General features: G+C 35.7%; 2 protein-coding genes across 8 annotated transcripts; both read right to left on the bottom strand.

Moving 5' to 3' along the window:
* Positions 1-2,063: 2,063 nt before the first annotated feature.
* Positions 2,064-11,755, bottom strand: LOC113051546 (nucleosome assembly protein 1-like 4). 5 transcript variants are annotated; one of them, XM_026215399.1, is made up of 15 exons: positions 11,645-11,755; positions 10,378-10,425; positions 9,771-9,867; positions 8,781-8,922; positions 6,300-6,386; positions 6,096-6,224; positions 5,850-5,921; positions 5,564-5,703; positions 5,337-5,482; positions 5,214-5,233; positions 4,856-4,975; positions 4,723-4,758; positions 4,539-4,586; positions 4,332-4,369; positions 2,064-2,882 (listed from the first exon to the last, which is right to left on the bottom strand). In XM_026215399.1, the coding sequence occupies exons 2-14, from the start codon at positions 10,400-10,402 to the stop codon at positions 4,367-4,369; spliced, it is 1,065 nt and encodes a 354-aa protein (XP_026071184.1). In that variant the 5' UTR covers positions 10,403-10,425; positions 11,645-11,755; the 3' UTR covers positions 2,064-2,882; positions 4,332-4,366. The 5 variants fall into 5 exon arrangements, with proteins under 5 accessions (XP_026071184.1, XP_026071180.1, XP_026071182.1 ...); XM_026215395.1 differs by lacking the exon at positions 4,332-4,369; XM_026215397.1 differs by lacking the exons at positions 4,332-4,369; positions 11,645-11,755 and adding an exon at positions 11,406-11,426.
* An 810-nt stretch (positions 11,756-12,565) lies between these two features.
* On the bottom strand, positions 12,566-26,560 carry LOC113051547 (cysteine--tRNA ligase, cytoplasmic-like). 3 transcript variants are annotated; one of them, XM_026215401.1, is made up of 23 exons: positions 26,350-26,559; positions 24,875-25,111; positions 24,199-24,290; positions 23,254-23,342; positions 22,880-22,976; positions 22,645-22,743; positions 21,561-21,710; positions 21,324-21,464; positions 20,759-20,847; positions 20,508-20,629; positions 20,045-20,157; positions 19,740-19,868; positions 19,139-19,268; positions 18,382-18,485; positions 17,104-17,201; positions 16,823-17,012; positions 15,613-15,681; positions 15,354-15,435; positions 15,062-15,142; positions 14,917-14,984; positions 13,823-13,882; positions 13,512-13,595; positions 12,566-13,326 (listed from the first exon to the last, which is right to left on the bottom strand). In XM_026215401.1, exons 1-23 carry the CDS (start codon positions 26,369-26,371, stop codon positions 13,198-13,200), a joined length of 2,475 nt encoding a protein of 824 aa, XP_026071186.1. In that variant the 5' UTR covers positions 26,372-26,559; the 3' UTR covers positions 12,566-13,197. The 3 variants fall into 3 exon arrangements, 2 of the variants coding, with proteins under 2 accessions (XP_026071186.1, XP_026071187.1); XM_026215402.1 differs by lacking the exon at positions 24,875-25,111 and having other exon boundaries at positions 26,350-26,557; XR_003276915.1 differs by lacking the exons at positions 12,566-13,326; positions 13,512-13,595 and having other exon boundaries at positions 13,863-13,882; positions 15,062-15,144; positions 15,355-15,435; positions 26,350-26,560.
* Positions 26,561-27,660: the final 1,100 nt, after the last annotated feature.

Below are 27,660 nucleotides of genomic sequence, written 5' to 3' on the forward strand. Positions count from 1 at the left end.
AATGAGGGAAGTGGTAGCATCTTATGTTTCATGTTTTTGTATTACATCACACAGTAGTGTTTGAACTCATGCCAGCATTGATAAAGCACAACTCCCTCACACACACACAATCACACTCATTCATCCCGATATAAAAGCTTTAGTACCACTGAACGTCACTGTGGGTACCAAGCACTTCTCACTGTACTCCTCCTCTAGCAACACCAGGACATTTTGGATGATTTGTACTCTTGAGACCAGAAATTAAAAGTTAAAGTGAAGAGAGTATTTCAGGAGCCTTCTCACAAGTCCATTGTTTTTGAATGTTGGTGCAACTTCTGCTATATTTCACAATTAAAACAATCATTTGGTATTCCTCTTGTACCATTGTCCTCCTTTATGTTAAGAAATAAGTCACTGACAGTTCTCTCCCAAGTGGTTCCATTGTTGTCAGCATTAAGTCTGAGTATGATTCAGTGGGCTGTACAACACTTTTTTTGTCAGGAAATTACTTTTCTTTAAAAGTTTTGATTCACTATGCTTGATCAAAAATAGCCTTATTTAGCCTTTTTATTTAATAACTTTCAGGAGGGTGTACTCATTTTTGGCAGAATAACATAGGCATTCTTCTTTGGTAAATGATAAAGCAGCCTTGTTGGAACATTATTTCTCCAAAGAACCCTAACATGTCTTCTAAAGAGTAATTGCTGAATTTGTTAAGTTTTAGAGGGGGTGTAGTCATTTATGCTATGCACTGTATGTTCTATAATAATAAATTATGTTATTGTATTAATGTATTTGTAATCAAATAAATGTAGCCTTGGTGAACATCAGAGACTTCTTTACATTTCTGTTTTGTTTTTTTGGACAGTGGTGTACATTTATCATGGTGTTGAGGCCTTTTCAGATTTCAGTCCCTCTGGTGAAGAGAGAATGGCAGGGACCATGACATCACCTGTAGTTTAGTGACGGTATATAAAAGAGAGTGAGTATAACTGTGTGTGAGTGCTTGACAATCAGTTCATAAAGTTGGAATTCCTGACTCCCTGTGTGCAACTCACAGTTTCTTGCTAATAGACATTAGGAGTGCTTGATTTGAAGCTGCGCTGCTGACTGTTTTCCAATTGGCCTTGTGGTACTTTGATTTCTTACACTGATCTGTTTGCACAGCACCGCTGCAAACACACCTATTGGGAAGTGACTGGCATGTCACTCCCACCCCTCATGGACAGCTGTGGCCTAATGGTTAGAGAGCCGGACTAGTTACCAGGAGGTCGCCGGTTGGAGTCTCAGTGCAGGCATGAGTTGTGGGTGGGTGGGAGTGAATGAACAGCGCTCTCTTCCTCCCTCAGTACCCATGGCTGAAGTGCCCTTGAGCAAGGCACTGAACTCCCAGGTGCTCCCCGGATGCTGGCCTTTTATCCGGCAGAAGACATGAAATGAAAAGGTTGTGGTAAAGTAAAACCACACCACTCTCTTTGGCATTAAAAGTATTTGTTTAATTTATTATTATTATTTTTAATGTAAGTGCTTGGGCAGTACAGCATAAGCATTTTTAAAATGCTAAAAGAGGCTATAATCAACTGGGCACAGTACATAAATCAGCAAAACTTATTCTCTCAGGGATCCAACAAGAAGCACAAGACAAAAAAAAAAAAAAAAAAAGGAGTTCAAAACAATAATATAAAGATGTTAAAGATGTATACATAACTCCATTATAACTAAAACTACATTTCAAAAGTCTTCCTTCTTTTACAAAGAAAAGAGAACATAAAGCAGGTTAGATATCAACAGTTTCACAATGCTGGATACCCGCACACTGTCATCTTGGCATAAAAAAACCCTGAGTAACCTATGAGATCAAGTCACAAAATAAATTAATTCAGTCGAGGATGTGATGTTGTACCTTGAGGATGTGATCACATAAAACATGTGACTTTCAGGTCATGTGATCATCTGCAGTTTGGACTTTTGCCCTATCGTCTTTGTCATCTTACTATCTAAATTGAGCAATTCCAGCATTATGGATATGTATATTTAAATACATAAAAAAACAAAACAAAAAAACAAAGAGACTACACCAATTGAGCATACTTATGAAGTGGAGTGCAGAGATGTATTTATTTATTATGAACTTCAAGAGAAAGTGAAATGAAAATGGAAATGTTAGATGTCCATATTGCAAAATGCCAGACTTGGCAACACAATTAGTTGATGCCTACAACATATTACTGAAACATTAGTTGGACTGGCTAGCTGGCTAGGATTCCATAAATAAATAAGTGCATAAACATGCAGCTTTGTTCAAAAAGTACATAAATAGATATGCTGTATAAAAAAAAAAAAAAAAAAAAAAAGTTATGCCGATGACACAGAACACTTCAAAAGTGAGAAAAGAAACTATGTTAAATACAAGCAACCTTCACAAAGGTTAGATGTGCACAGGAAGTTAGAATACGATCCCATTTATTTCATTCAGTCTTAAAATGTCATCTGTTTGAATGTGAACAATGCTTGCAAGACTGTTTCAGACCTGCAAGTCAATGTTTTATTTTGGCTATGCAGTGAGATATCTTCAGTCATTATGTCTGAATAATGAATTAAAAAATTGTTGTACATTTATTTATGTATATATCTACATTCTGAGGCCCAACTGTAATCTGGAATTGCCCAATTTATCTATAGTGTTGTAATATAGCAACTAATATAGAAAGTTCATTTTGTAGGATAATAAACTAGTTTACCAATGTACTGCATCATGTTTTGTTTTTGATGGTGTGCTCATCAGGGAATGTAGGCGCACTACAGAGCTGATTCTAGGTGAGCTGATGGGGTTTGACAGTGGCAGGAGTGACTGATCCAAATTACTGTTGTTTGCACTCTGCAGGCTGAGGATTCCCAGTCTGAAAAACAAAAACAACAACATAAAAGATAGGGATGGGTAAACGGAGAGAGATTTTATTCAATAACTTGATACAGTATCTGCAACTTGAGGCAGGAGGAGTGTAGGAGAAAGAGAAGATGTATCTTCATCACAGAAGAGCGGCTTCATGAAAGCACATTTACACTGACACATCTCTCTAGGCCTTTGTAGCACCATCAATGTGAATGCAGTCATTTAATTAAGATTAAAAACATCAGGGAATCTAAAGTGAATCACCACTCTTTTGTACTGCAGATACATCATTATCACTAAATGGGAAAAAGCGTCTTTCACCACAGCCTGATCCACCAAAAGAAAACGTGCTATGTCTGATGCAGTTCCTTTGCACGAAGGAGTCATATCACAATGAACCAAATCTCACTTGTACTTAAAAAAAAGAAAAAAATAACCACACACAACAACGTAATTTTCAGAACTCAAAAGTTCCACTCAAGTGCAAACAAATAATTTATTAGTAATTAGCTGATTAAAAAAAGATTGTTCTGAAATCCTTCAGTTTCTAAAACTGCAAACCCAAAATATTAACATTTTTCATGATACAAATCATTGCAAAGCAGGTTCATATGACGAACCATACACAGCACTGATTTGGTATGGTATCATGAAGTGACTGAAAGGGTCAAGACAAAACTAATTTCAGACCGATGGGAGGAACCTGAATAACATTAAGAGTAGACATTAGGGACAAAATAAAAGAATAAAAGAATGTACACTACCATTCAAGATAAATATTAATATAATGGTTAAATAAAAAAAAAAAAAAAACACACACATATACACACATATATATATATATATATATATATATATTCCTCACGGAGGCTGTATTTCTTTGAAAAATAATCCAGTGAAAACGTTAATATTGCAAAATATTATTATGATTTAAAATACTGAATTTTCAGCAGTCATTACTCCAGTCTTCAGCGTCACATGATCCTTCTAACATTCTGATTTGGTGCTCTAAAACATTACTTATTGTTATCAATGTTGAAAACAGTTGTGCTGCATATTCTTTTTCAGAAAACCATGATCTCGGCTTGTCTATGCTTGATTATCACCTTGAACAGCGGGATGTGAAGTTATAGCAACATTATGCATTCAAAAGATGCCGCCACATATCTGAGCTGGAAAAGTACTTGACCTACTAAATACCATCAATAACTATTAAGCAAGACACATTAAGCAAAATGGATGGAAGGACCTTGTCCAAAATTCTCCGATACAGCAGCTGTGATTCTGTTCTCTTCTCTTTTCTGTTACAGTCCTGAACTGAGGTTTTGGGCAAGGCCTTAATTCTCTGAAACAAATGGCTTGGTATAATGTCACAGGTGTGCTGTTGGGACGGGATAGCAGATATAAGGAGTGTGAAGGCAAAGGTTAGAATGGACCCATGACATTTCTTTCTTACCTAGAAATGTATGAGGTGAGAATGACTTATGCCTGTCACTAGGGCAGAACGGGAGGCAGAGAACAACCACAATCATCATTAATCATCAAACATTTATCCAAACAAAAACGGAGAAATTATTAGTTACAGAGACTGTGGAACACTGAACAAAGAGACAGTAATTCCATTTAATATTTAAGTTCAATTATGATCTAAATTCACACTGACCTTGGAATCCCCCTCCTCTTCATCATCCTCTTCCTCCTCATCTTGGTCCTATTTCACACAAAACACAGTGTTAGTCTACACAGCTGAACATAATATCACATTAAACATCACTGATTTCAACAGTGAAGTTTCATAAAACACTGCCTCCTCAATCTTCAAAATGTATACAGTATGGTGAACGCACCTCCTCTTCACCCTCGTCCAGCTCCTCCTCTTCAAACTGCATTAGCAGACACAAACAAATCACAAATCAATGCAATTACTCTTCTCAAGCATAGACGGCGTAAGACAAGAAATAGTCATTTGAAAAGACGTACACTGTCATCATCCTCCAGAGCTTCTCCTGTGAAATACAAAACTGCCCTCGGAACGATCCTTTCCCTGAAGAAATGGCCGATTTCAAAATCTGTGGCTAAAGTGTACTCCGAATCCTCATCCTGTTGAACAAAGCAAAAGAAGATGAAAATTAACTGATCCTTGCTTTAAAAATGTTCTCTAAACATTCAAGTGAAACGAACCACTCGTGTCTAAAAGAAGATATAATGCTGGATAAGGCAGGCAACAACTTATTTTTTGACACTCAAGAGCTATATGTAATTGACATCAGGTCAAATAAATACCAAGCTATGGACGAGTTAAAACCAGAAAGAAAGAAGAAAGAGACAAAATACTCACCAGCTCTCTGTCTGGTGAAACTAAAAGAAAGGAAAATAGTGGTGACTTCATGAACTAGCAAGAGAGTAAACCTAAAGTATGAAAACATCTAAATTAATATTACACATCTGTCATGTTGCGTACCTTTAATAGGGTTGAAGAAGTTGAAAAAGGAGTCATTGGGCACTTGTTTGGTGATGACCCTCGCTGTACCTCTGCCTTTGTGCTTCTGTTTCTTCTTGATCGTTTTTACCGTCACATCTTTGCCTTTGTGCCAGTCAATTTGACACCTGCCAATGGGAGAGAGGAATAATGAAAAAGTGCGGAAAGCTGCTGACAATCTGAGCAGGTATTGTCTGAGAAGTGCTCACCCATCACAGTCGATGATCTCTGGTCCCTCAAATGAAAACGGATCCTCTGCATCTGGCTCCGACTTCATCTTGTATACTTTTGTGAGGACCGTGTTGGTGAAGTATTCATTGGGCTCAAAATGGAACTCTAAAGTGAAGCTCTGAAAACATTTATAAGTATGATTAAAATGATCCGATTTGTACAGCAGTTATGACAAGAACTTCATATTTTGTGTAAAAGAGGTTTAAAAATTCAGTTCAGTTCACAGGGTTCGCTTTGAAATCAACTAATTCATATTGTCATTACCATGGGCTGATCAGGACCAGAAAATATCACTTTAATATCCTGAAGATGTTTAAGTATTGGTTCATCATGCTCCTGTTAAGAAAGAGAACATTATAGACAGCATAGATTTTCTTTTCAAATGTGCTGTAAAATGTATTCATGTAATATAAAGTTGTATACTGTCTGTACAAGGTTACAGGGCAAAAGAAAACATGAAATAATCAGTACTCAGAAAAGAATAGAGTATCTAATGTTCTGCTGGTTCACCTGCAGCATATCACTCAACATGTCCACACTCCGGAATATGGTCAGCCAAAACTCTGGAACTCCTTTGGGTTTCTCCTCATTTGCATCTTCTGTCTTTTCCTCTAGAGCTGCTTTCTTCTTTAGATCTTCCTGAAAAAGAAAGCCTTCTCTTAGAGGACTGCTCTTCTGTCTGATCTGTAATGTGAGTGGACAGATTATTCTCACTGCTAATGCTGCTTCATCCTCATGGTCATTCTGCCATTCACACTCCTCATCAGTGGGTTCCACTTCCCCAGAGACTATGTTTCTTCTCTGGAAACACACAAAACGTCCACGTGTGAAAGAATATCATATTACCCATCTGGACAAATTAAAGGAGTGTTACTGTACAGCTATACTGAAACCTACAGGACATTAAAAAAAAAAAAACAGATCCTGCATACAATACAGACACTGTTTCAAATGTCAGGACAATCAAGAATTGAAGCACAAGGAGTAGGAAGGAGGAGGAATTCTTTATCATTTAAATTATAAAAGGTATATATATATATATATATATATATATATATATATATATATATATATATATATATATATATATATATATATATATATATGTACACACACACACACAGTGGGGCTCAAAAGTTTGGGCACCCCTTGCAGAATCTGTGAAAATATGAGTAATTTTCAAAAAATAAGTGCATGTTATTTTTTATTTAGTACTGTCCTGAGTAAGATATTGTACGTAAAAGAGTATGTACAATATCTTACTGATGCTCCAGAAGGAAACAAGATGCATTAAGAGCTTTTGGAATTTGAAGTTCAAGATAAATTGTACTTAATTTGTGTACCGGGAAACATACAAGTATCTTCTGTTGCTTACGAAGGGCAGGACTAAATGGAAAAAAATTATATTTCAACAAAATAAGACAAATTTGGCCATCTCCATTGTGTTCAAAAGTTTTAATGCATCTCGTTTCCTTCTGGAGCATCAGTGAATGTTTGAATCTTTTTTAATTGTTGTGTTTGAGTCCCTCAAATGTCCTCAGTGTGATAGGGTGTATCTCAAAATCATGAAGTCACTGCTGGAAAGGGTTCAAATATACAAAGATGCTGGAAAACTGAAGAATCTGCAGGACCTTAAAGATTTTTCTGAAGAACGCTGCTCAGTTTAACTGTTCAGAACAAACAAGGGACTCATGCACAACCATCACAAAACAGAAACACAGTCGAGGATCATCAGGTGACAGCACACAGTACTAAGAACCAAGGGTTCCCAAACTTTTGAGTGGGGTTATTTTAATAATTTCAGCATTTTTTTTGTCTTGTGGAATAAATGTTAATATATTTTATGTACAATATCTTACTCAGGACAGCACTAAATAAAATATAACATGCATTTAGTATGATCTCTCTTATTTTTTTTTTTAATTACTCGCATTTTCACAGATTCTGCAAAGGGTGCCCAAACTTTCGAGCCCCACTGTGTACATATTATAAAAGGTATAAATAAATAAAAATATAAAACAAAAATGTAACAAATATAAAAGGTGCAGATTGTCGCATATGTTTAATTTAAACTTTTTCTTTTTCTAGGGACTTTCTAAAACTATTAAATAGAAGTATACTTTCTCTTGGTCTAGAGGAAATCTTTTTTTATGCGACCATCACTTCTGAATTCTCTTCCCTCACTTTATCCGCCATTTACCCGAGAAAAAAACAAGGTCCACTTTACACAGACACAATGCAGCCTCTTCTTTCATTTCATACTTGGACCCATCTTCAGTGGGTCGGTCATTGTCAACGCTACATTAGTTTTTAAAGGTGTCATATGATGCGATTTCAATTTTTCCTTACTCTCTGGAGTGTTACAAGCTCTTGGTGCATAAAGAAGATCTGTAAAGTTGCAAAGACTAAAGTCTCAAATCCAAAGAGATTCTTTATTCTTTAAGTTATGACTCTGCCACGCCCCCTAAAACAGCTCGTTCAGACACGCCCAAACATATCTACATATCTTTGCGCATCGTGTGTGTGTGTGTGTGTGTGAGTGAGTGAGTTAGAGAGTGTGAGAGTCACACAGTGGAGTGAGCGATCTTAACCGTCCATGGCTTGTGTACTACAAACACATACGAGCTTCATCACTGTGTGTGTCACGCGACTCTGTATCATACAGATGATATTTAATATTTACTTTATATTTTTTGAGGAAACTATGATCAATATTTTTCAGGATTTGTGAATGAATAGAAAGTTCTAAAGAACAGCATTTATTTAAAATAGAAATCTTTTGTAACAAATGTAATGCACAGAGTAGCATTATAACAGAACTTTCAAACGGATCTAGTTTGATAAAACAGCGCTGCTTTTTTCCCCCCACATACGCCCGATCAGAAGGAGCAGAAGCGGTCGACTGAGGAATTGTAAAAACTCTGCTGCTTCTGAGCCACATGTCACGCTCGTTCAGGGCTGTGGGGATGAAGATCACAACTCCCATGATGAAAACGCCTTTTGTTTGTTTTGAAAACGTGTCCTCTAGCGGCGAAAAGCCACTTTTGATTAATTATATGTTTCCTTGCTAAATAAAAGTATTAATTTCTTATTAAATAAAAAAAAACTTTTGAATAGTAGCATATGTAAATATATATCACATATCATAATGCTAAAAGAAATACATACATATATACACACGAAAATCCAACTCACTTTGTCAAATAACGGCTGATAGAGAGCGCTATACTTTCTCTCCAGCTCATGCACCTCCTTGTAAAACTTGGCTTCGATGTGCGTGCTGTTAACCTGAAGATTCTTTAAGGCATTGACTCTTCTTTTCACAGACTTTGGTAAGCTGGAAAGTTGTTGGGAGAGGAAAAGAAAGACATTGTGTGAGCAGATGGGTGTCCGGTACTGCACATTTCTCTACTCTCTGGGGTCAACAGATGGGTTTGAAGTAAGAGCATGAGATACAAGATGCCAGTTCACATCGCAATCTGTGCTTAACCTCTGATAATAAGAGTCACATGCTTCAGGCAAACAGCAGAGACGTAATTATAAATTGTGTGCTGCAATCATCAAATCTGTTTTAATAAGCTGACTGCTTGCTTTAAAAAGATAAGTTGCTTTCTAGCCAGTGCCCTTTCCACAAGCTTTATCTTTGGTCTTGCAGTGTTCACACACAAATGGATTATTGCTGTTTTGTGCAAATACTGTTGTCTGTGTCATCGTTTTCATGAACACTACAACTACAGCCAAACTCAGAGAGCGAATTAGCCTTCACGGGTGAGTGACCTCTCTCTGGGCATCGTCAAGCTGACACACACAAAGACACATAGATACACAGCATTAGGACTGACTTCTATGTTATAACCTCACATGCAGAGACTGATTTCAGGTTACAGGCAGATGGTCTCACTAGAGTTTTCCCCCCTTAGATGGACGGTTATATTACAGCAGCAATATTGTCTCTTTATACGTAACACGATGAACAATAAAAATGCAATGCACAGTTTTAAAATTCACACAGGAAATATAAGCCAAATGCAGTTAGGCAATAGTTTACATAAAAAAGACATGACCATGCCATGACCAGAAATAAAAACAATGAATTGGAAAACTGTTGTTTGCCCTGTTAGTCTCTATGGTTGCAAGTTATGAGTTTGTTTTGAAAGAAAAGCCTCAGTGTTTCATCTTGCTTACCTGTCCATGATGGAAGCACTATGTGAGACACTGTCTATTTTGTCCTGAAGAGCTGCCAACACTTGTGGGTTCTGCATCGCCTGGTCGCTCACCTTACCTGAAAATAACATGCCATCACCAGCATTAAAATAAATAAATAAAAATAATAATATCAACTCTCAAATAACATTTATACTGCACACATGGTCCTTTCCACAAACAGACATCCATCTTAAAGGAAGCACTAAATCATGTTCAGCGCAATGAAAGACCACTATTGTTTCAAATGTTGTTGTTTCTGATTTGATATCACTCTCAGTAGATTTGTGAGCTTGCACAAATTTCTTAAAAGAACCTATGAGACAATCTTTTCCATTAAATCACCAGCAGCAGCGATGTGCTGAAGCTCCATGAAACTTTTACGCTGAAACATTATCTTATTATGGGTTTTGTTTGAGAACCACTCTGAATCCAAAACCTTATTTACAAGGCAATTGAAGTAACACATAAAATCATGTTCTCTTCCAGCTCATAAGTGTGTCAGCATTTCGAAAGCTATACAAGTTATAGTTCATGTGAAAAATGCAAGGTTGCTATTCACAGTAGCAAGAATTCACGGTTTCTATACCTTTGGCTTCATTGTCAGCATCCATCTTGATAACACGGCTCAGAAATTCTGTGAAAAACACAAAATACAACTTCAGCTTGTCTAAAAAACCAAAACAACACTGTGATGTAACCACACTGCATAATCAGACATTAATCATTTAATCAGGGGCAATAATTGCACCCCAACATTTATTTTGGGAGGCATTTTTTACCCATAAAAACCAACGTGGAGCCCAGTTATGTTAAATATTTCTATTTGAATCCATTCATTTAGATTATTGCTGCTTAAATGACTTTGCTGGAAGTGCTTGCTTCAAATTTGAGTTAATTTTATTATTAATATTTTCAAATCAAAATCCTCAAGCTAGACATTTAACATGGTCATTTTATAGTTACTGCTTTATCATTATTATATTACTGAAATACATATTATTATATTACTAAAATAAAATAAATATGATGGTATTACAGCACAAAAATAACAACAACAACAATTATTATAGGAATTCTAAAAAAGAATGACGTATGCTAATCGGAGTAAACATAATAAGCAACAAAAGATTTTGAAAACTTATTAGCTTCAAAAGATCCCAAAAGCATGTTTTATTGATTTACAATTTTGGCGAAAACTTTCTTTACCATTGCAAATGCTGGTAAGAGGAAGCCAAACATTTGAAATAAATAATACGTTTACAATTCTAAACGTTCAATTTTTTACAAGCAGCAAAACTGCAAAGATGAAATCAGCAGCTCAAAATCAAGGTACAAACAGATGTTTATGTTGACGCCCTTCAGAGAGGGACTCATGCTAGCGGCTAACACGCTAAACTAGCCACATCCAGATCATAACAGATTAAATCAGATCTCCGCGATCACCGGTTTAGCACATCTGACGGAGTAGTGACACTGGAAGATCTCCAAACCAACACTGAAGACGGGTGAAGTGGGAACGTCACAGGCTATCAGGCTAACAGACCCCCACAAAACACACCCCGGGTAACTTATGCGGCGGGTAACAGGTTACGGGGTTATTGTTTGTTAATTGACCTGTAAACTGTAACAATCTGCAGCAGTCACTCGCAACTTTATCAAAACAAAGATGACATGCAGTGAGAGCACATCAGCACATTAGTATCATGCAGTTAAAGTTAAAGCCAGGGAAAAATAATCCATTCTGCTTGACGTAAACTGGACACTCGTGATATGTATTAGGTTGAGGTAATTATTAGATAAGGTAAAATGCAAAGTAGAACGTAAGATTTTATTAAGGGAGATTGTTTTCCTACCTGAATCAGCGGGTGTTGTTCAGCTGATAGACTCGGTAAAGCTGCTGCTTCTTCTTCTATGGCTTTTATTTGGCGGTTTGCAACCGAAGTACTTTACCGCCATCTACAAGACTGAAGTGTGAACTCACTGGGATATAAATGTTTAAAATCTACTCTCTCTCTCTCTGTGTGTTTGTGTGTATATATATTGTAATAAATAAATAAATCCTGTTTACAAGCTGAGTTTCTCTCAGTAAAGTCATGACAGCCTTGATTTTATATTGTGTGCCAGGCAGACTCAATAAGTTTTTTTAATCTCAATCTATTATTCAATGCCCATTCGTAGTTCCTTCCTTGTTAAAATAGTTTCCTCTTGCAGCCTCAGATTACAAAACTCTGTAACACTTTTTAATGCTGTATAAATGTCTTCTTTTTTCCACCTGAACCTGCGACATTTTATTAATATTATCTTTAATGATAACTTCTATGTCTGATTTACTAAGTGTATTTTTATATCTATATTTCTTGTCTTCGGGTCTTCTTTTGCCAATTTATCCCTTTTTATTTCCCTCAATACCAGCATGCGCTGGAACCCACATAAACTGTGTTTACATTTTTTGTTCAGTTAGTCTAAAAATCAATTGATTTATTTCATTTAAAAGACCTTGCCTACACACATATTTTCCACTCTGGATACTTGTCAAGGAGGACATGGAATCTTATGGCTTCATTTCCTCTACCCATTGTAATGATAAAAACTGAAAATGTTCAGTTCGATACGTTCAACAGGTTAATGAGAAACACTGTGCAGATGTTTTATGGCTGTAAACTAAATTTCTGTAGTTGTTCACACTGTATTAGACTACAACTGTTTGAACAACACTTATAGAGAAGCCTTAGGGCAACCTTTGACTAAATAAGATGGGACAAATAAGCATCACACATTATTCAAAATCCTTTTTATTTTAGTATTTCATGTTCTTATAAAGGGTATGCTAATACTAACACTAATTGGTGCTCCTATGTATGCCTCTGTTTTTGCATTTGTTGTAAACCTACAAACCTGAAGTCCCTTCATTCCTGTATTATCTGAGATTTTTTTGATTTTGGAGGAATCATGTTTATCACTAGCTGATGTGTAAACAGTGTTTCTGAGAAAACACCTCTTTGACCAACCAGATCAATAAAATCCATAATGAAAACACTGAATGTTTGATCTTTTTCCATATTAACATTTCTTGCATACTTCATATAAACCACCCAAAACCACATTAGAAAAGTTACGATATAATTGCATCTGTGTTTTATGTGTGCAGAAAACACACAATGAAAAGTATGTACCCTTAATATCATAGTCATAAAATACCTCTCAAAGTCATGTTTGCAGAGCATCGAAAAAAACAATAACCTTCCAACCATGACCAGAAGGATTTAGTAAAACCTTGCCAAAGTTTAGAGCCAAAACTCGCAGATGATGTCTTTAAGTTTTGCTGCCTTTTGACATACACAAGACAAGTTCACAATAGACAGTATGGGCGGATGGCAGGTCACATCAGACTCAACACATCAGGTTCTCAGCTCCCGTTCTGGGTCGACTGGAGGTATTCATTATACAGCTTCTCTTGAGCCTCGTAAAGCTTGCGAAGCTTTTTGGCCAGTCCCTTACTAAGCTCCTTTCCCTCAACATCATGCGTTGGGAAGCCCTGTATAGGCAAAGAACAGATGTACTATTAGCATTTCTGAACAGATGTGACCAAACGATTAAAAATCCATCCCCTATAGACCAATAATCACATAATCAAATAGTCTCAAAATGGATATGACATACAGTATTGTGACAAAAAAAGAGTGTCATTTATGAGAAAGAAGACTAAATGGGTTGCATTACCGTTTCATCAAAGTTGGAGTACTTGTCAGTCTCTGACCGGAACATTTCACTGGGTTTAACCTTCATTTTTGCCAGCTTTGCCATCTGTGACATAAAATATACAAATATTTATAATACAAACAATTCAAAACAATGAAGCACTAACAAGAATACACTTCTCTCAATGTATTTAAATGCAATTTAATGCAATTGCAATAATGCAGTGCAATTTTTATATATAGATCGATCTCAATAGACGTGAGAGGCTGTTTACATGAAGGATGAGTAAATTATGAAGTGTGTCAGGGAGTTTTAGGAATTGTTCTAATCACCTCTTGTTCTTGTTTCTTCCTGGCAGCCTCCTCTTTTTTCTTTTTCTTTTCATCTTCCATCTAGAAATATGAAAGAATAAGTGGAATATAAGAATGAAGTACACATTAACATGAAATAACAAAATAATAATTTGATCTTTTAATTTAACATTGAAAAAAATTGACCAAACATTTACAGCACAGTTTAGGATCTTTTTTTTTTATTTTTTTAAAGATATTAATACTTTAACTCAGCAAGGATATAATTGAATTAAATTTATTAAAAATAACAATAAAGACTTTTACATTGTTACAAAAGATTCATTTCAAATAAATGCTGTTCTTTTAAAATCACAAAAATCCTGAATAAAACATGTCATGCTTTCCACAAAAATATTAAGTAGCATGACCATTTTCAATGAAATAATAAACGTTTCTGATAATAACATTTCTTCAGCATCAAATCCGCGTATTAGAAAATTCATCTTTGGCATCAATGTTAAAACAGAAACAGACGTTATTTTAATTCTTTTTTAAAAGTTTAAAAAAAATCTTACCGAACACTTTTAAACGGTAGTGTGTTCATAGTGTATTTTAATTTTCAAATCTGAAGATGCGCTGATGCTCATAAACTAATAGATAAAGTCTCCCCACTATTTTTAGAAATACTTTTTGTTGTGACCTTCTCAGGTGAATCATAATTGATCTGCAAAATGCATTCAGAGCAGGTTCAAAGAAGTAATTCAAAGAAGGTACAACAATAATCCAGTGCAACTTGAGTCCTTACAATTCATTCTAAAGACGGTCATTTACACTGACTAGCTAGAAAGGCCTAAATCAATTTTTCATGACCTGGTTTGCATTTGAATAATCACTTTTGTGATGCCTGATATGGTAAGAAATGTTTTTCCATTGACAGAAGGAACATATCACCTTTCCCTGGTGGAGAGATAATTTTGATCTGATTAATGATTCATTTTAACTTAATGTGACCAGACCAGCACATCTCTGGCAGTACTATACTGTATGTGAAAAGAGATACAAAATCTACACCACTGACTCCAAATAAAATAAGTAGAGATGTCACAGTAAATGTAGACGGATTCTGAAATGACCTTCTTCTTCTCTTCTCTTTCCTTCAGAAGCGTTTCTTTGTCCACCAATTTCACAGATGTGGGCAGTCCTTAGAAAAACAACAAAGAGCACTGTCATTTTCCATGACATTCAGGGTTTAATAAAATCTCTCTAGCTTTCATTTACCATCCCGATCCTCCAATCGCACACCCAGCTCAGGTAAAGTATCATCACGCAATTCGTCACACAGCCGCAGCAATTCTGTCACTGGAAAACAAACACATTTTACTAATGAATTCTCTTTTCTGCATAAAAAGCACAATCTGTATTATATGCAAATGTCTGTTGGAGGTATAGCTACAACAACACCCATAAAAAAAAGAAACGAATCCTATAAAGAAATAAATCAAGAAGAAACCAAATGATGGTAGGTCTCTACACTAAAATATGAATAGATAAAACACCCCGAGAGATTTACCTTTTTTCTCTCTTGCAGTTTTTCTCACTTCTTCCCTGAAATCTGACAGCACTGACAAATAGGGCATGACTGTGCTCTCCAACTGAAACAGAAATCAAAAGATTAAGAGGAGTTTAAAAACAGATTAGTCATTATGGTGGACAACAATCCGCGATAAAAAAAAAACATTACATTGAATCTTTAATGACATGTTTTCACAAGTCTGGCTTTGTAAAATAAATTAAAAGGAAAACCTTTGTTGAATCAAACATGATCTTACATCAGCATTCTGTCCGTTTCCTCCAACTGGGAAGCCGATGGGCTCAGTTCCCTCAATTGTTCCAAATGTCTGTCAAAGCAGAAAACAGCAAGCATATAGCAAGCATATCAATGTGCATCCATTGTTTTGGTTTCGGTCTCTTAATCTCAGCTGTATGGAAGAGGATTAGGGCCAAGCAATAATAAACAAAATAAAACCATCTCAAGATTAAATTCATTATAATGTGATATTAAACTTGTAAAATTTCAAATGAAATGTTGAGAATAAACTCATTAAATTATGAGGAAACAACTGTTGGTGTGTTTCGAGAAAAAAAAAGTTAAATTTGGAGAAAAAAAGTCAAAATCAAATAATTTAATTAGATCATTTTCAACATTTAATTTAATTAATCTCAAGATGTCTTTTTTTTAGGGGTGCACGATAAATATCGTCCGATAATTAATGTACAGCTTGTTAGTTAACAACAGCTCGGTGTAGTAACAGCTGCTCTATTTGAAATCACGCACCTGATGGAATTTACTGCTGATTAGAGAACTGGCTTTACTGATGAGATGCGCATTAATTATCGGCCGATACTTATCGTGCACCCCTGTTTTGTTTTTTATTGCTTGGCCCGTAATACTCTTTCGTACAGTTTATTCAGATTTTAGGAGAGGACCAGATGTTTAGCTTTAAACGTAGCAATATGTTTAAAGACTTTTAGAGATAAAATAGAAACAAGCGTTCTCTTGTTGTATGCAGGTATCCAGGGTTTCCGATATATTGATTTATTTGTGACAGGCCGCCAAAATATCAAAAGTGACCAAGACAAATAGATTTTCCAGAAGGCTTTGACTTCATTGAATAAACATGAGCACTGCATGTTTAAAAATCAAAAACCAGCACTAGTGTTTTTATATCACTGTATTTCAGAAGGAAACCGACTGTCTTTTCAGAAAATATTTGATGTCATTTTCATTTCATCTTGCATTTAATGTAATAAAGTAGCATTTGTGAGCTGAGCTCTACTTTGTGTTCAGCCGTTACTGGGGAAACCTCTATCTCTCCCGCTGTAAAAGCTCCTCCTGCTGGCAGAAAATTATTGTGCATTATATATGTATATATGGAGCAGGGGAGTGCCACCACAAATAGAGTGCAAGGCTGTGGGAAACACTGGGTATCTATTATGTCCAAAGTCAAGCTCTGTATAACTACTTTTTTGTTATGCTACCTTAAGCATGTCTGTCAAGTACAGGGCAATGCTCTGCAGCAGCATGCGGTTAGGTGGTAGTTTTGCACTCCTTCTGGCAGCCATGTAGGTGTTACTCTGACCGACAAGAGCCCGCATCTCCTCCAGAGCCGAACGAGTGTCTATGTTGTCACACAGCGCCTCATGAACTGATGTTTTCTTCTCATAGAAGCTACACAAACACACACAAATGACTGTAATGAGTGATAAAGCTTTATTTTTTAAGAGAAACACAATGAAGTCTTAAGTAACATATACGTCACCTTTTGTTTAGTTCAATCTCCTCAGCTTCCCATTTCTCAAACTGGCCAGTGATGTCTGTAGGGCTCCTCAGAATATCTTTAACATTTAGGAAGAACTCCTGTGCAAGCCAAGTAAGAGAGGAGCAGAACACAACAAGTTATATACCACTTTCTCACTTTAAATGAGAGTTTAAATGTCACTAAACCATTTAAAAGTTTGGATACGCACGTTTTTTTTTTTTCAGGATTTTTTAATGAAAAGATTCAAAGAACAGTGTTTACCGTATTTTCCGGACTATAAGTCGTACTTTTTTTCATAGTTTGGCTGGTCCTGCGACTTATAGTCAGGTGCTTCTTATTTATCTAAATTAATTTGACATAAACCGAGAGAAATGAACCAATAGAAAACATTACCGTCTCCAGCCGCGAGAGGGCGCTCTATGCTGCTCAGTGATCCTGTAGTTTACACTGAAGACATAGAGCGCCCTCTCGTGGCTGGAGACGGTAATGTTTTCTCTTGGGTCTTGGTTCTAAATAAATGCAACTTATATATATATATTTCTTTTCCTCATCATGACATATTTTTTGGACTGATACGACTTATACTCAGGTGCGACTTATAGTCCGAAAAATACGGTATTTGAAACGGTACAAATGCTGCTACTGTTAAGACACCACTTGAAATACTGTTTTTGTGTTAACTAATTTCCCACACTACACACATTCTCAGCTTTTTAATTTACTTTGAATATTTACAGCTTTTGCTTCTAATTTCGGACCTCAGAACCTCTATTCATCTCCAGTAATATTTCAGCCAAAATCCTTTGAGGGAATTGCACTATTTTTGCATCACCTTCTAATAAGTCGTCTTCATTTTTACTCAAGTACAGCCTTTGGAGGTGAACTGGGGTGGAAGGAAAAACACAGTGCGTCTCATTAAGATCCTAACCTCAAGTTCAAGTGAGGCTGGTCTGAGAAAATATAGCATGTAGGTCAGTCATAGGTAACCTTTGCATACTTCCCTTGCTAATGGCTGCCTGTGCGTTTCAGGCAAATTTGGAACTCTGCCCATGCTATATTCCTTGGTGACAGAGTAATTGATAGGTGGAAAGAAGTGCAAGACAGAATTAATGCGCCCTGAAGGACACGCGCTATTCTCTGACCTTCTAGGTTCTTGAAGGAATCTAGATAAGCCTATTGTGCACTCATGCTGATAAGTGGAAGATATTACATTTGGATAGACTATGAATTTGGGTGCTTTTCTCTCCCACTGCCTCTTCTTTCTGCTTTCTCACTCACGTTTATGAATCTCTCATACTGGATGGCTGACTCCATTGTGTTGTTGGAGTAATCCAATGTGTCTTTCCATGAATGCATCAGAAAGGCCAAACGAAGCTGTCTTGCTGAAAAGAAACAGAGCACAAATGCACAATCTCAAAAACTGGGACAAACGTACAAGGCAGAATAAATGACTACACAGATGTATGGGCACCACTGAAACTAATATAGCTCAATGACAAATGAGGAATCTTTCAAAATCTTTTACATGCCAAGGTCTTAATTATCTTTGCATCGTGGCAAAGATGTCAAATGGTGTATTTATCTAGTTAAAAATACCTTCCTTGCCCCTTGAAGATATATGACTTTTCTCAATCATTATTTATCTGAAAAGTTATTGAAAATATCATAGGTCAAAAATAATGACAGTTATGAATAAAGTTCTTTTACTTAATCCATTTGACCTGAACAAAACATGCGCTTTCATTAAAGAGGACAAAATCTGTGACATTTTCAAAGACGCTTTTATAATGACCTTGAAACACAGTAATTTTGTTTTACTTTAAAGAATTCAAAATAATAATATTAGTAGTAATACAAATCTAAAGAAATTATTTTCATTTGGAAATCGAAAAAATTCAGGTTATTCAAATTCAAACAATTTCAACCATTTAAACCTTTTGAACCTTTAAATCATAAAGTCTTTGACAGATATATGTATGTGTGTAACTAAATATGTAACAGTGATTCTAATAATGCTACAATTGTACATGATTACCTGTATGTTTGGCCAGAGCATCTTTGATAGTAATGAAATTCTTCAGAGATTTGGACATTTTGCATCCTGCAATGGTCAGGTGACCCGCGTGCAAGAAATACCGTACCCAGTGATCATTCTCAAAATAAGCCTGTTAAATAAATTTACAAATCCATTATTTAATGGCAACATACTTCATAAAATTGTAAAGGTGTGATACACAAGAAGCTAGGGCCAGGATCAAGTTCTTTATCATTAGTCTTAAGATTTAATAACAACCAGAAACATCTGTTTATGTGGCAATGCACGAAACGCCAGAATGTTTCCGTGTGCAGCTTTGATGACAGCAAAATATTTAATCACTACATTATTTCACCTCTATATGCGCTCGCAAAATAAAAAAGCACACCATTTCAGTGGCTATAACAGCATGCATATCAAACAGAAATCCGTTTTTAATTACAAGTTTGACAAAGACATGAATGGTATAACTAGTCGAAAACTTGCAATTATGGTAATTCCATTGTGACGTGAATGTAGCATTAACCTGGAGAGAATACTGAACTGGATTCTAATAATAGCTTTTTAACATTTTCATATGAGCACATTGTAATTTTCTCACCTCAGACTGTGCCAACTCATTGTCATGATGAGGAAAACGCAAGTCATAACCTCCACCGTGGATATCCATGGACTCTCCCAAAATGGATCCAGCCATGGCAGAACACTCAATATGCCATCCAGGTCTCCCCTTTAACAGTCCCAGCAGAATTTCAAGTAATAAACTTACAAACATGTCTGGTGCATTTAAAACTTTGTTTTATTATATTAAACTACTAAGTTTCCAAATGAGAAGGCATTTTAAGGCAACATGTTCATCTAATTATTTTCTAAACCTGCATGTTTTCCAGATGTGTACTTCCTCACCTTTCCCCAAGGGGAGTCCCAAGATGGTTCTCCAGGCTTGGAGGCCTTCCACAGTGCAAAGTCATTCTGTGATCTCTTTTCACTGAGTCTCTCTGCTGAGATACTCAAGTCTCCTGCAAAAGTAAAAAAAAAGAAACATTCATTGTCCAGGTGAACACTGAAAAAGACACTTATCATGAAATAGCAAAAAAAAAAAAAAAAAAAAAAATCCATGACATTCTGTAATATAATGGATCATTTTGGCTTGATGTATCCACTGCTCAGATTGTTATAGAGCTGTATGCATTATCTAGTAACTCTGCCCTTTTGGATTGTTTGATTGTTGGATTTCCACATCTACTGGCATGGAAATTATAGACAGTCGAGCTGGATACATTTATTGTACTTCTCAAAAATCCATTTGAAAAAATAAAAATAAAAGTGCAAATAATTTTGAGGGACGTTTTGCAATGTAGTCCTATACCTTCTCCTTCTTGAAGAGCCTTCTGATCACCAACGGCTTCTGGTACCAGTTTGGCATAAGAGTGAGCAGGGCAGGAATCAAACTTTGCGGTGTCAAAATATACCGATCCATTTGATTCGTATCTTGAGAGAAAAGAGCAGAAATTCATTCTTAGACATATTCTTTGAAAGTACTGTTTTTCTTTTCTTTTCTGGGTTATATCATGAAATATCAAAATAATCAATCTAGAAAGAAGACCGCTCTATTCCTACCCATAACCATTGTCCACAATTCCTTTGACAAATTCCACAATCTCTGGCACATACTCACTGACCCGTGTGAGAACATCAGGAGGGAGGACCTGTCAATCAAAGACACCACAGGCTTTCATCACTGCTCAGACATAACATCAGTGAGTCACGTAACACATCACAATATATACACTACAAAACACAACAGCACAGCTGTTTTCAACAATGATAATACTGTGAAATCAGCATATTAGAATGGTTTCGGTTTCTGAAAATTCAGTTTTGCCATCACAGGAATAAATAACATTTTTAAATATATTTCAAACAGAAAACTGTTATTTTAAATTGTAATAATACTTCACAATATTACTGTTTTTACTATATTTTTGATCAAATAAATTCAGCCTTGGTAAACATGAAACTTATTTTAAAAACATTATTAATAAAAAACATTATTATTAATAATAATAATTTACCAAACACACCTTGTTTTACGGTAGTGTATATAGCTAGTTCATTTCAAAATGATTCAAAAGTTGGATCATTTTCAAGCTATTGAATTATTCGTCAGTATCAGTTTACTCACATGCAGGGCTTCCATATCTTTATGGTACTCTCCCTCCCAGTATTTTGGCAACAAAGAGAAGATTGAGTTTTCTGTCACTTGGCTCCCAAATTGGGAGTCTAACCAATCTGACAAGAGATCCTTAGCCTCTTCCAATAAGACCTAACAATGAAAAGCATTAAGAAAGAACAAGTTAGTTTCAGAATCATGCCATGAATTCAAATGATCTGATGAAGCACATGTTAATTTGTGTTTAACCTGTGCCTGATTCTGGAGTGTATGGCCTGCAGCGCCGCTCTGCACTGCCCCCTGCAGGGGACCAAGGGCAACATCCACTGCTGCATCCAGCCTCTCCAGCATCTGTTTCTTATCTGGGTCAGTAGTCTCAGCAAGCTTGGCTTTAAATGGCTAAACACAGTAAAAACAAATGGCATTAAAGCACAGTGATGGCAAAAGAGATGAAAGCAATAAATACATTTTAGTGAAGGACAGAAACGAACAGTCTAGAGGGATTGAGGTGGACATGATTCCATTTAGTTTTCAGAGCTAAGAGCTTATTAACTGTGTTTCTGGGTCTGGGAACATTTCAGTTGTAATGCTGTATATGGAGGGTCAGATAGCTTAATATATTAATTTGTATTCCGAAGACGACTGAAGGACTTTTCTGGTTTGGAACGACATGAGGGTGAGTAATTAAAGACATCATTTTCATTTTGGGATGAACGAACTCTTTAAAGCAGATGATTCAAATATGCAGAACATGCATTATTTCTGTATTCTATCTTAAAGTTGGCATGGAATTCCCTATAGACCTTAGTCAGGATAGTGACATATTCGATTTTTGAATGAAATCAAGGTTTCAAGAGACGGAAGGACAGTGCCTTTAGAGGAATGTACTGTTGATTAACAACATGTCCATTGTTCACCTGACAGAACATCAGGACATCAAAAATAAATCAATAAAAATGGTCTATAGTGACGAAACATCTTCTCATAGTCATTTGCTAATTCTACGATCGTTTCATGTGAGTCACAGGTTGCTGGAGGGGAGTGATTGAAACTTGGAATGCTATTAGACAAGCTTTCTGTCCAGCCATCACACCCGTCATCAGAGAATTGATGCAAAAGAAGAGGGCATGTTAATGATATTGATTCAAAATCATGAGCATGTTTTAAAATGTAAAAAAAAATGTTTTGATAATGATTTGCATGGATAAATCATTTCTAACTTCAACACTGCATAAAAATAGGAATGATCAGTTTTGATTTGATGGTGTCTCTCAGTTGGTACTCTCAGTGACTGGATTCATTTGGAGTGATGGTTGCTTCATTTTCCCCTCACCGTTCGGGCTGTTAACACATCCTGCAGTATCTGAGAGGGACTGGGCTTCTTCTCTCCATACTGCTCCAGCAGGTAGTTCTGTCGGGCTCTTTTGATGATCTGAAATGAAGATTGATTTAAACTACTGTCCCCTCAGTAACATTTCATATGACCAAAAGCACAAGATATAAGGTTATACAGAGTATAACAGTTTAAGGACGACAACATTCACACACTGTGCAAACACTGCTCTTACTTTGTCATCAATATCCGTGATGTTCATACAGTAGAAGACATCGTATTTGAAATAATCCTTCAATATTCTCCGAAGTATGTCAAAAGAAATGTAAGACCTGAAAGAATAAAAACATTGAATCCTCATGAAACACAGAGGACTGACCCATCAAAAACGCCCTTTTTGCCTGTGTTCATTAAACCATATTCAAACACAGTCGTTTTTTTCACAGCCACACATACACGGCTAACAAATTGTTAGCCTGGATTGAATGCTGAATGTCTGCTTCAGCCTTTTCATTGACTGTCGTGCTGTGTCTACTGTGCTGTTTTCAACAGCTGGGGCATACTGAAAACAAAGACATGCTAAGAATGGATGGATGGAGAATATGTCACCTGGCATGACCCATGTGAGAAGCGTCATAAACCGTGGGGCCGCAGCAGTACCACAAAACCCTGTTCCCCTTCTGTGGGACAAACACCTCCTAGAATGCACAAAACAAGACGGATATGAATGGTTTTAGCAGTTTATTATAACACAGCAACCATTTTGTATGTTTATGAAAGAAGTCTGAATTTGTCTGATCAATAATACAGTAAAAACAGTAATACAGTGAAATATTATTACAATTAAAAACAGCTGTTTATATTTTATTCTGCTTTAAAATGTAATTTATCCCTGTTATAGCAAAGCTACATTTTCAGCAAACATTACTACATTTTTCCATGTTACATGTCTCTTGTGTTCACTAACACTGAATTCATTTAATTAAAAATACAGTAAAAACAGTAATACAGTGAAATATTATTAATATTAAACATAATGGTTTACATCTTAATATATGTTAAAATGTAATTTATTCCTGTAATGGATATACTATTTTTTTCAGTTTTCAGTCATATAATCCTTCAGAAATAATTATAATATGCCGTTTTGTTTTTATTTTATGCTTAAGAAACATTTCTTATTATCAGTGTTGAAAATAGCTGTAGCTTAATAGCTTAATATTTCGCACATTTTCTGATTAATATAAAGTTCAAAAGAACAGCATTTATTTGAATTAGAAATCCTTCAATCTGTAACATTATAAATGTCCTCACTCTCATGTATTATCAATTATGTGCATGTGCACTGAATATAATAATTCATTTCTAAAAACAAAACAAAACAAAAAAAACTGTTGACATTGTATATGTTGATTTTTTTGGGGTGGGGGGGGGTTAATCTGATAATGCTTTCAGCTAACAGTAACATAGCACAATAAAATATAAAAAAGTGTTCATTTAGTCTAGTAATGATCTACATATCTGCCACACTTTGTTTTATCTTTCATATTGTACCTTGGTCCGTGTGAGGCTATTGTAAAGACGCAGCTTTGAAACATCTGTTCCTTCTGGACGAGACCATGGTGGCTGCACACGCTTTCCCTTCGCTGAAAAACAAGAGACACTTTTTTTCACCAAAATGACTTTGTTTAATATAAAATAAGTCACTTTGAAAGACTCATTCCTTATACTGAACAACAGGTGCAACACACGGGAAATAGTTGTTGGTGCACAGTGCACACCCGATGCAATATTATAAGAGAGGGTTGTTTTTCTGATAGAAAACTAAACGTATAAATGAAAGTAACACATACACAGTGCAAAAGTGAAATAAACAATATGCCAACAAAGCCACATTGTGTCTGATGAAGGAAACTGTTTAAAACCACAAACACCTCGGTCACACAGTGTGTGTCAGTCACCTATAACTCAAGCCATACCGGTCCTGTCCAGAACAAACCTGAGAAGTGATCGTCTTGTTTAGACTGTACATTCCTTGTCAGGTTCCAGTCAACACCTATCTTTACTAACTAACACATCAAACTACCCACACGCTCAAGCTCATGCAACACATACAGCAAATGTCCTCAGCACATAAACCACTAACTCAAAGTACAAAATAAAACCACTATTCAGCTACTGCCTACGTTCATGCACCCTGACTACGACAGGGGGAGTTCTGTCTACTCACTGGTGCATTCTGGGGTCTGGCAGTATGTTTGGGGCTTCAGGGCAGCTATGTGTTTGTACCAGCGCAGGGCGTGGACATGACACTCGGATGGGGGCCTGCATAGAAGCGCAAAGACTTCTGCATCCGCCTGCGAAGGCCAGTAGCCAGCCAGGTAACTGCGACCGCTCAAGTACTCGTTCAGAGCCTCAACCCTGCGAGCATCCTCACTTTTGCACAGTAAGAAACCATAATTAAAGGCTGGAAATGAAAAGGGCATAAACACATTAGAAACGAGCTTGGGGCCCATGGAGTATGACTGTAATGTCACCTGTAATCCTCTCTAACCTCATTACATAAGCTGTGATAATCAGCTAACACACAAATGTGAAAAGATACACTCCCAACTCTGTCAATTAATTTCATAACGGAGTTTAAATTCGTTTTAATTCATTTCATTTGATCATTTTAAGTCAGATAGACATATAAATAGCAATACATATAAATACCCAAAATATCTTAAGACATATCTTACAAGAGATGAACGTATTTGGAGAACAAATAAATCTGTAAAGGGCCATTCAACTTGCTACCGTTAACTAAAACCAATAAAAATATTTTTTGTTAATTGAAATAAAATAAGATAAAAATATCTAAACCACTTAAACTTAAACTACAATTAAAAATATTTAAAAAGCTATTTCAAATATGAATAAATACTAATTATTAATTAATTAATAATGCTAAAAAAAACACTTAAGTTGTTAACATGCTATTGAAACTATATAAAAAATTAATGACAACATTCTGAGAAATGTGCATGACGTGCAAAAGAAAACGATTATTGATTATTAAATCAAAACCACTTATGAATCAGTCCAGGCTGAAAACATCTGACTCATTTACTTAACAGGATTATATATATATATATATATATATATATATATATATATATATATATACACCTGTGTTTGTGTTTAACATTACATGTTGTTGCATCTGTATTGTTTTAATTTGATAATGATCTTATCAAATCTTGCAAAAGTCTGTATTTCTTTCACTAAAAGACCAACAAATAATACCAGTATAATAAAGTAAACGTCAAGGAACTGAGGTGGGTCAGTTCCATTCGATTCTCATTCCTAGTTAAATCTGAAAACATTTAACTCTTTACAGTATGTGTCTGTCTGATTTCAGCAGAGACAAGTGAGAGACTCAAGTGTTCAGAGAGACAAGTAGCCATGACGATATGACAGTCAAACCCTAACTGGAGAGACTCAGGCATGTTGCCACATTTAATATTAACGTAACATGCTTATGATAAGAGCAGTACAACAATAGAACAAATAGTGGGAAACGTTATGTAACAGCTGCAGGGTTGAACAGAATCGGCATTAATGATTCATTTTAAACAGGCCTCTACAGGAGGAACGCGTTAATATTCATAGCGTAAATCATGCCTGTTACATCGCAAAATACGTAAAATAGAGAAATATCACCTGTTTCTCCTGTGCTTGCCATTCTCCACTAACGTTATCTGATGCAACAATAACGTGTCCGGAAAACCTGATAGGAAATCAAAATGAAACACACGACATGCACGAATCAACGCTGGTTGAAGGATCTCTAGAACATGTACAGGAATCTCCTGTGTTTCTTATCATATACAGATCCGACGTTCTTCTACGCCGATCACGTTACTTGACTGTAGAATAATACATCCGGGCAAATGTTAAAGCTCCCTTGGCTCCAAAATAAAAGTCACATACTAGCTACTTTTATAATAATGAGCCATTTTAATGATTAACCCTCTGGGCCTCTTCAGTCATTTTTGACCGAAATATTTTTATTTTTAGAAATTTTAAAAATCGTAGCTTCATCGGAATTACATGACACTTGGTGATTTTTGTTTCATTAGCAATGTGAACACAATAAAATCATGGACATTATTCAGATAAACAACTACAACAACAGCAAAAACAACAACTCACACTTGGAACCTTCTCTTTAAAAAATAAATAAATAAATAAATAAATACACCGGAAAACTCAGCAAAGCTTTGGTAAGTTTCAAACTACAAATCAGCCACTGTGTAGAAAAAAAAGTGTGCTGGAATCAAAAGGTGAACACACACACAGAACCTGATAGTTATATAACCAAAAATATCTAAACCTTGACAAAACGTAGCCTCTGACTTAAAATGTCTAAATATATATCTAAATGCAAAACCTGATAAAAATGAAGAAATTATGTGGTGGGAGCTATTTTGTAACGCCATTCTGATGGCACAGTTCTCATTTCAAAAAATGGGTTTTAAATGCCTTCAGTCTATTTTAATGTGAAATTCTGTATTTATAAAAAATATAATACAGAAATGAAGAAATAAAAAATAGCTAATTTAAATTGTTTAAATATCGCATAGTTTCATAAAATTCCCTAAAAAATCTAAATAAGAATAAAAAAAAAAAAATATTGAAATAAACTCTATTAGATTGAATTTCCTTTAAAAAAACGTTACTTTTTGAGGCTTCAGTGACTTTTGACCATGAAGGAGTCTGCCTACCAAGCGAAGAGGACAAGAGAGTTATATTAATTAAATTAATGAATTGCTTACAATAAACATTTCCATCATGATGAATGTAAATATTAGGCCTAAATATAAAAATACAAGACGCCCCCCCCCCCCATATTGTCTCAAGTTACTAGATTAGAATGTCACTTGTTTTTTGTTTTTTTTTGTCCTTTGTGTGTGTGTTGATATTTGTACACATGGACAGACCACTAGGGGGAATCCAAGTATAACCTCAGGA

This window comes from Carassius auratus, chromosome 32, assembly GCF_003368295.1.
Source record: "Carassius auratus strain Wakin chromosome 32, ASM336829v1, whole genome shotgun sequence".
NCBI lineage: Eukaryota > Metazoa > Chordata > Actinopteri > Cypriniformes > Cyprinidae > Carassius > Carassius auratus.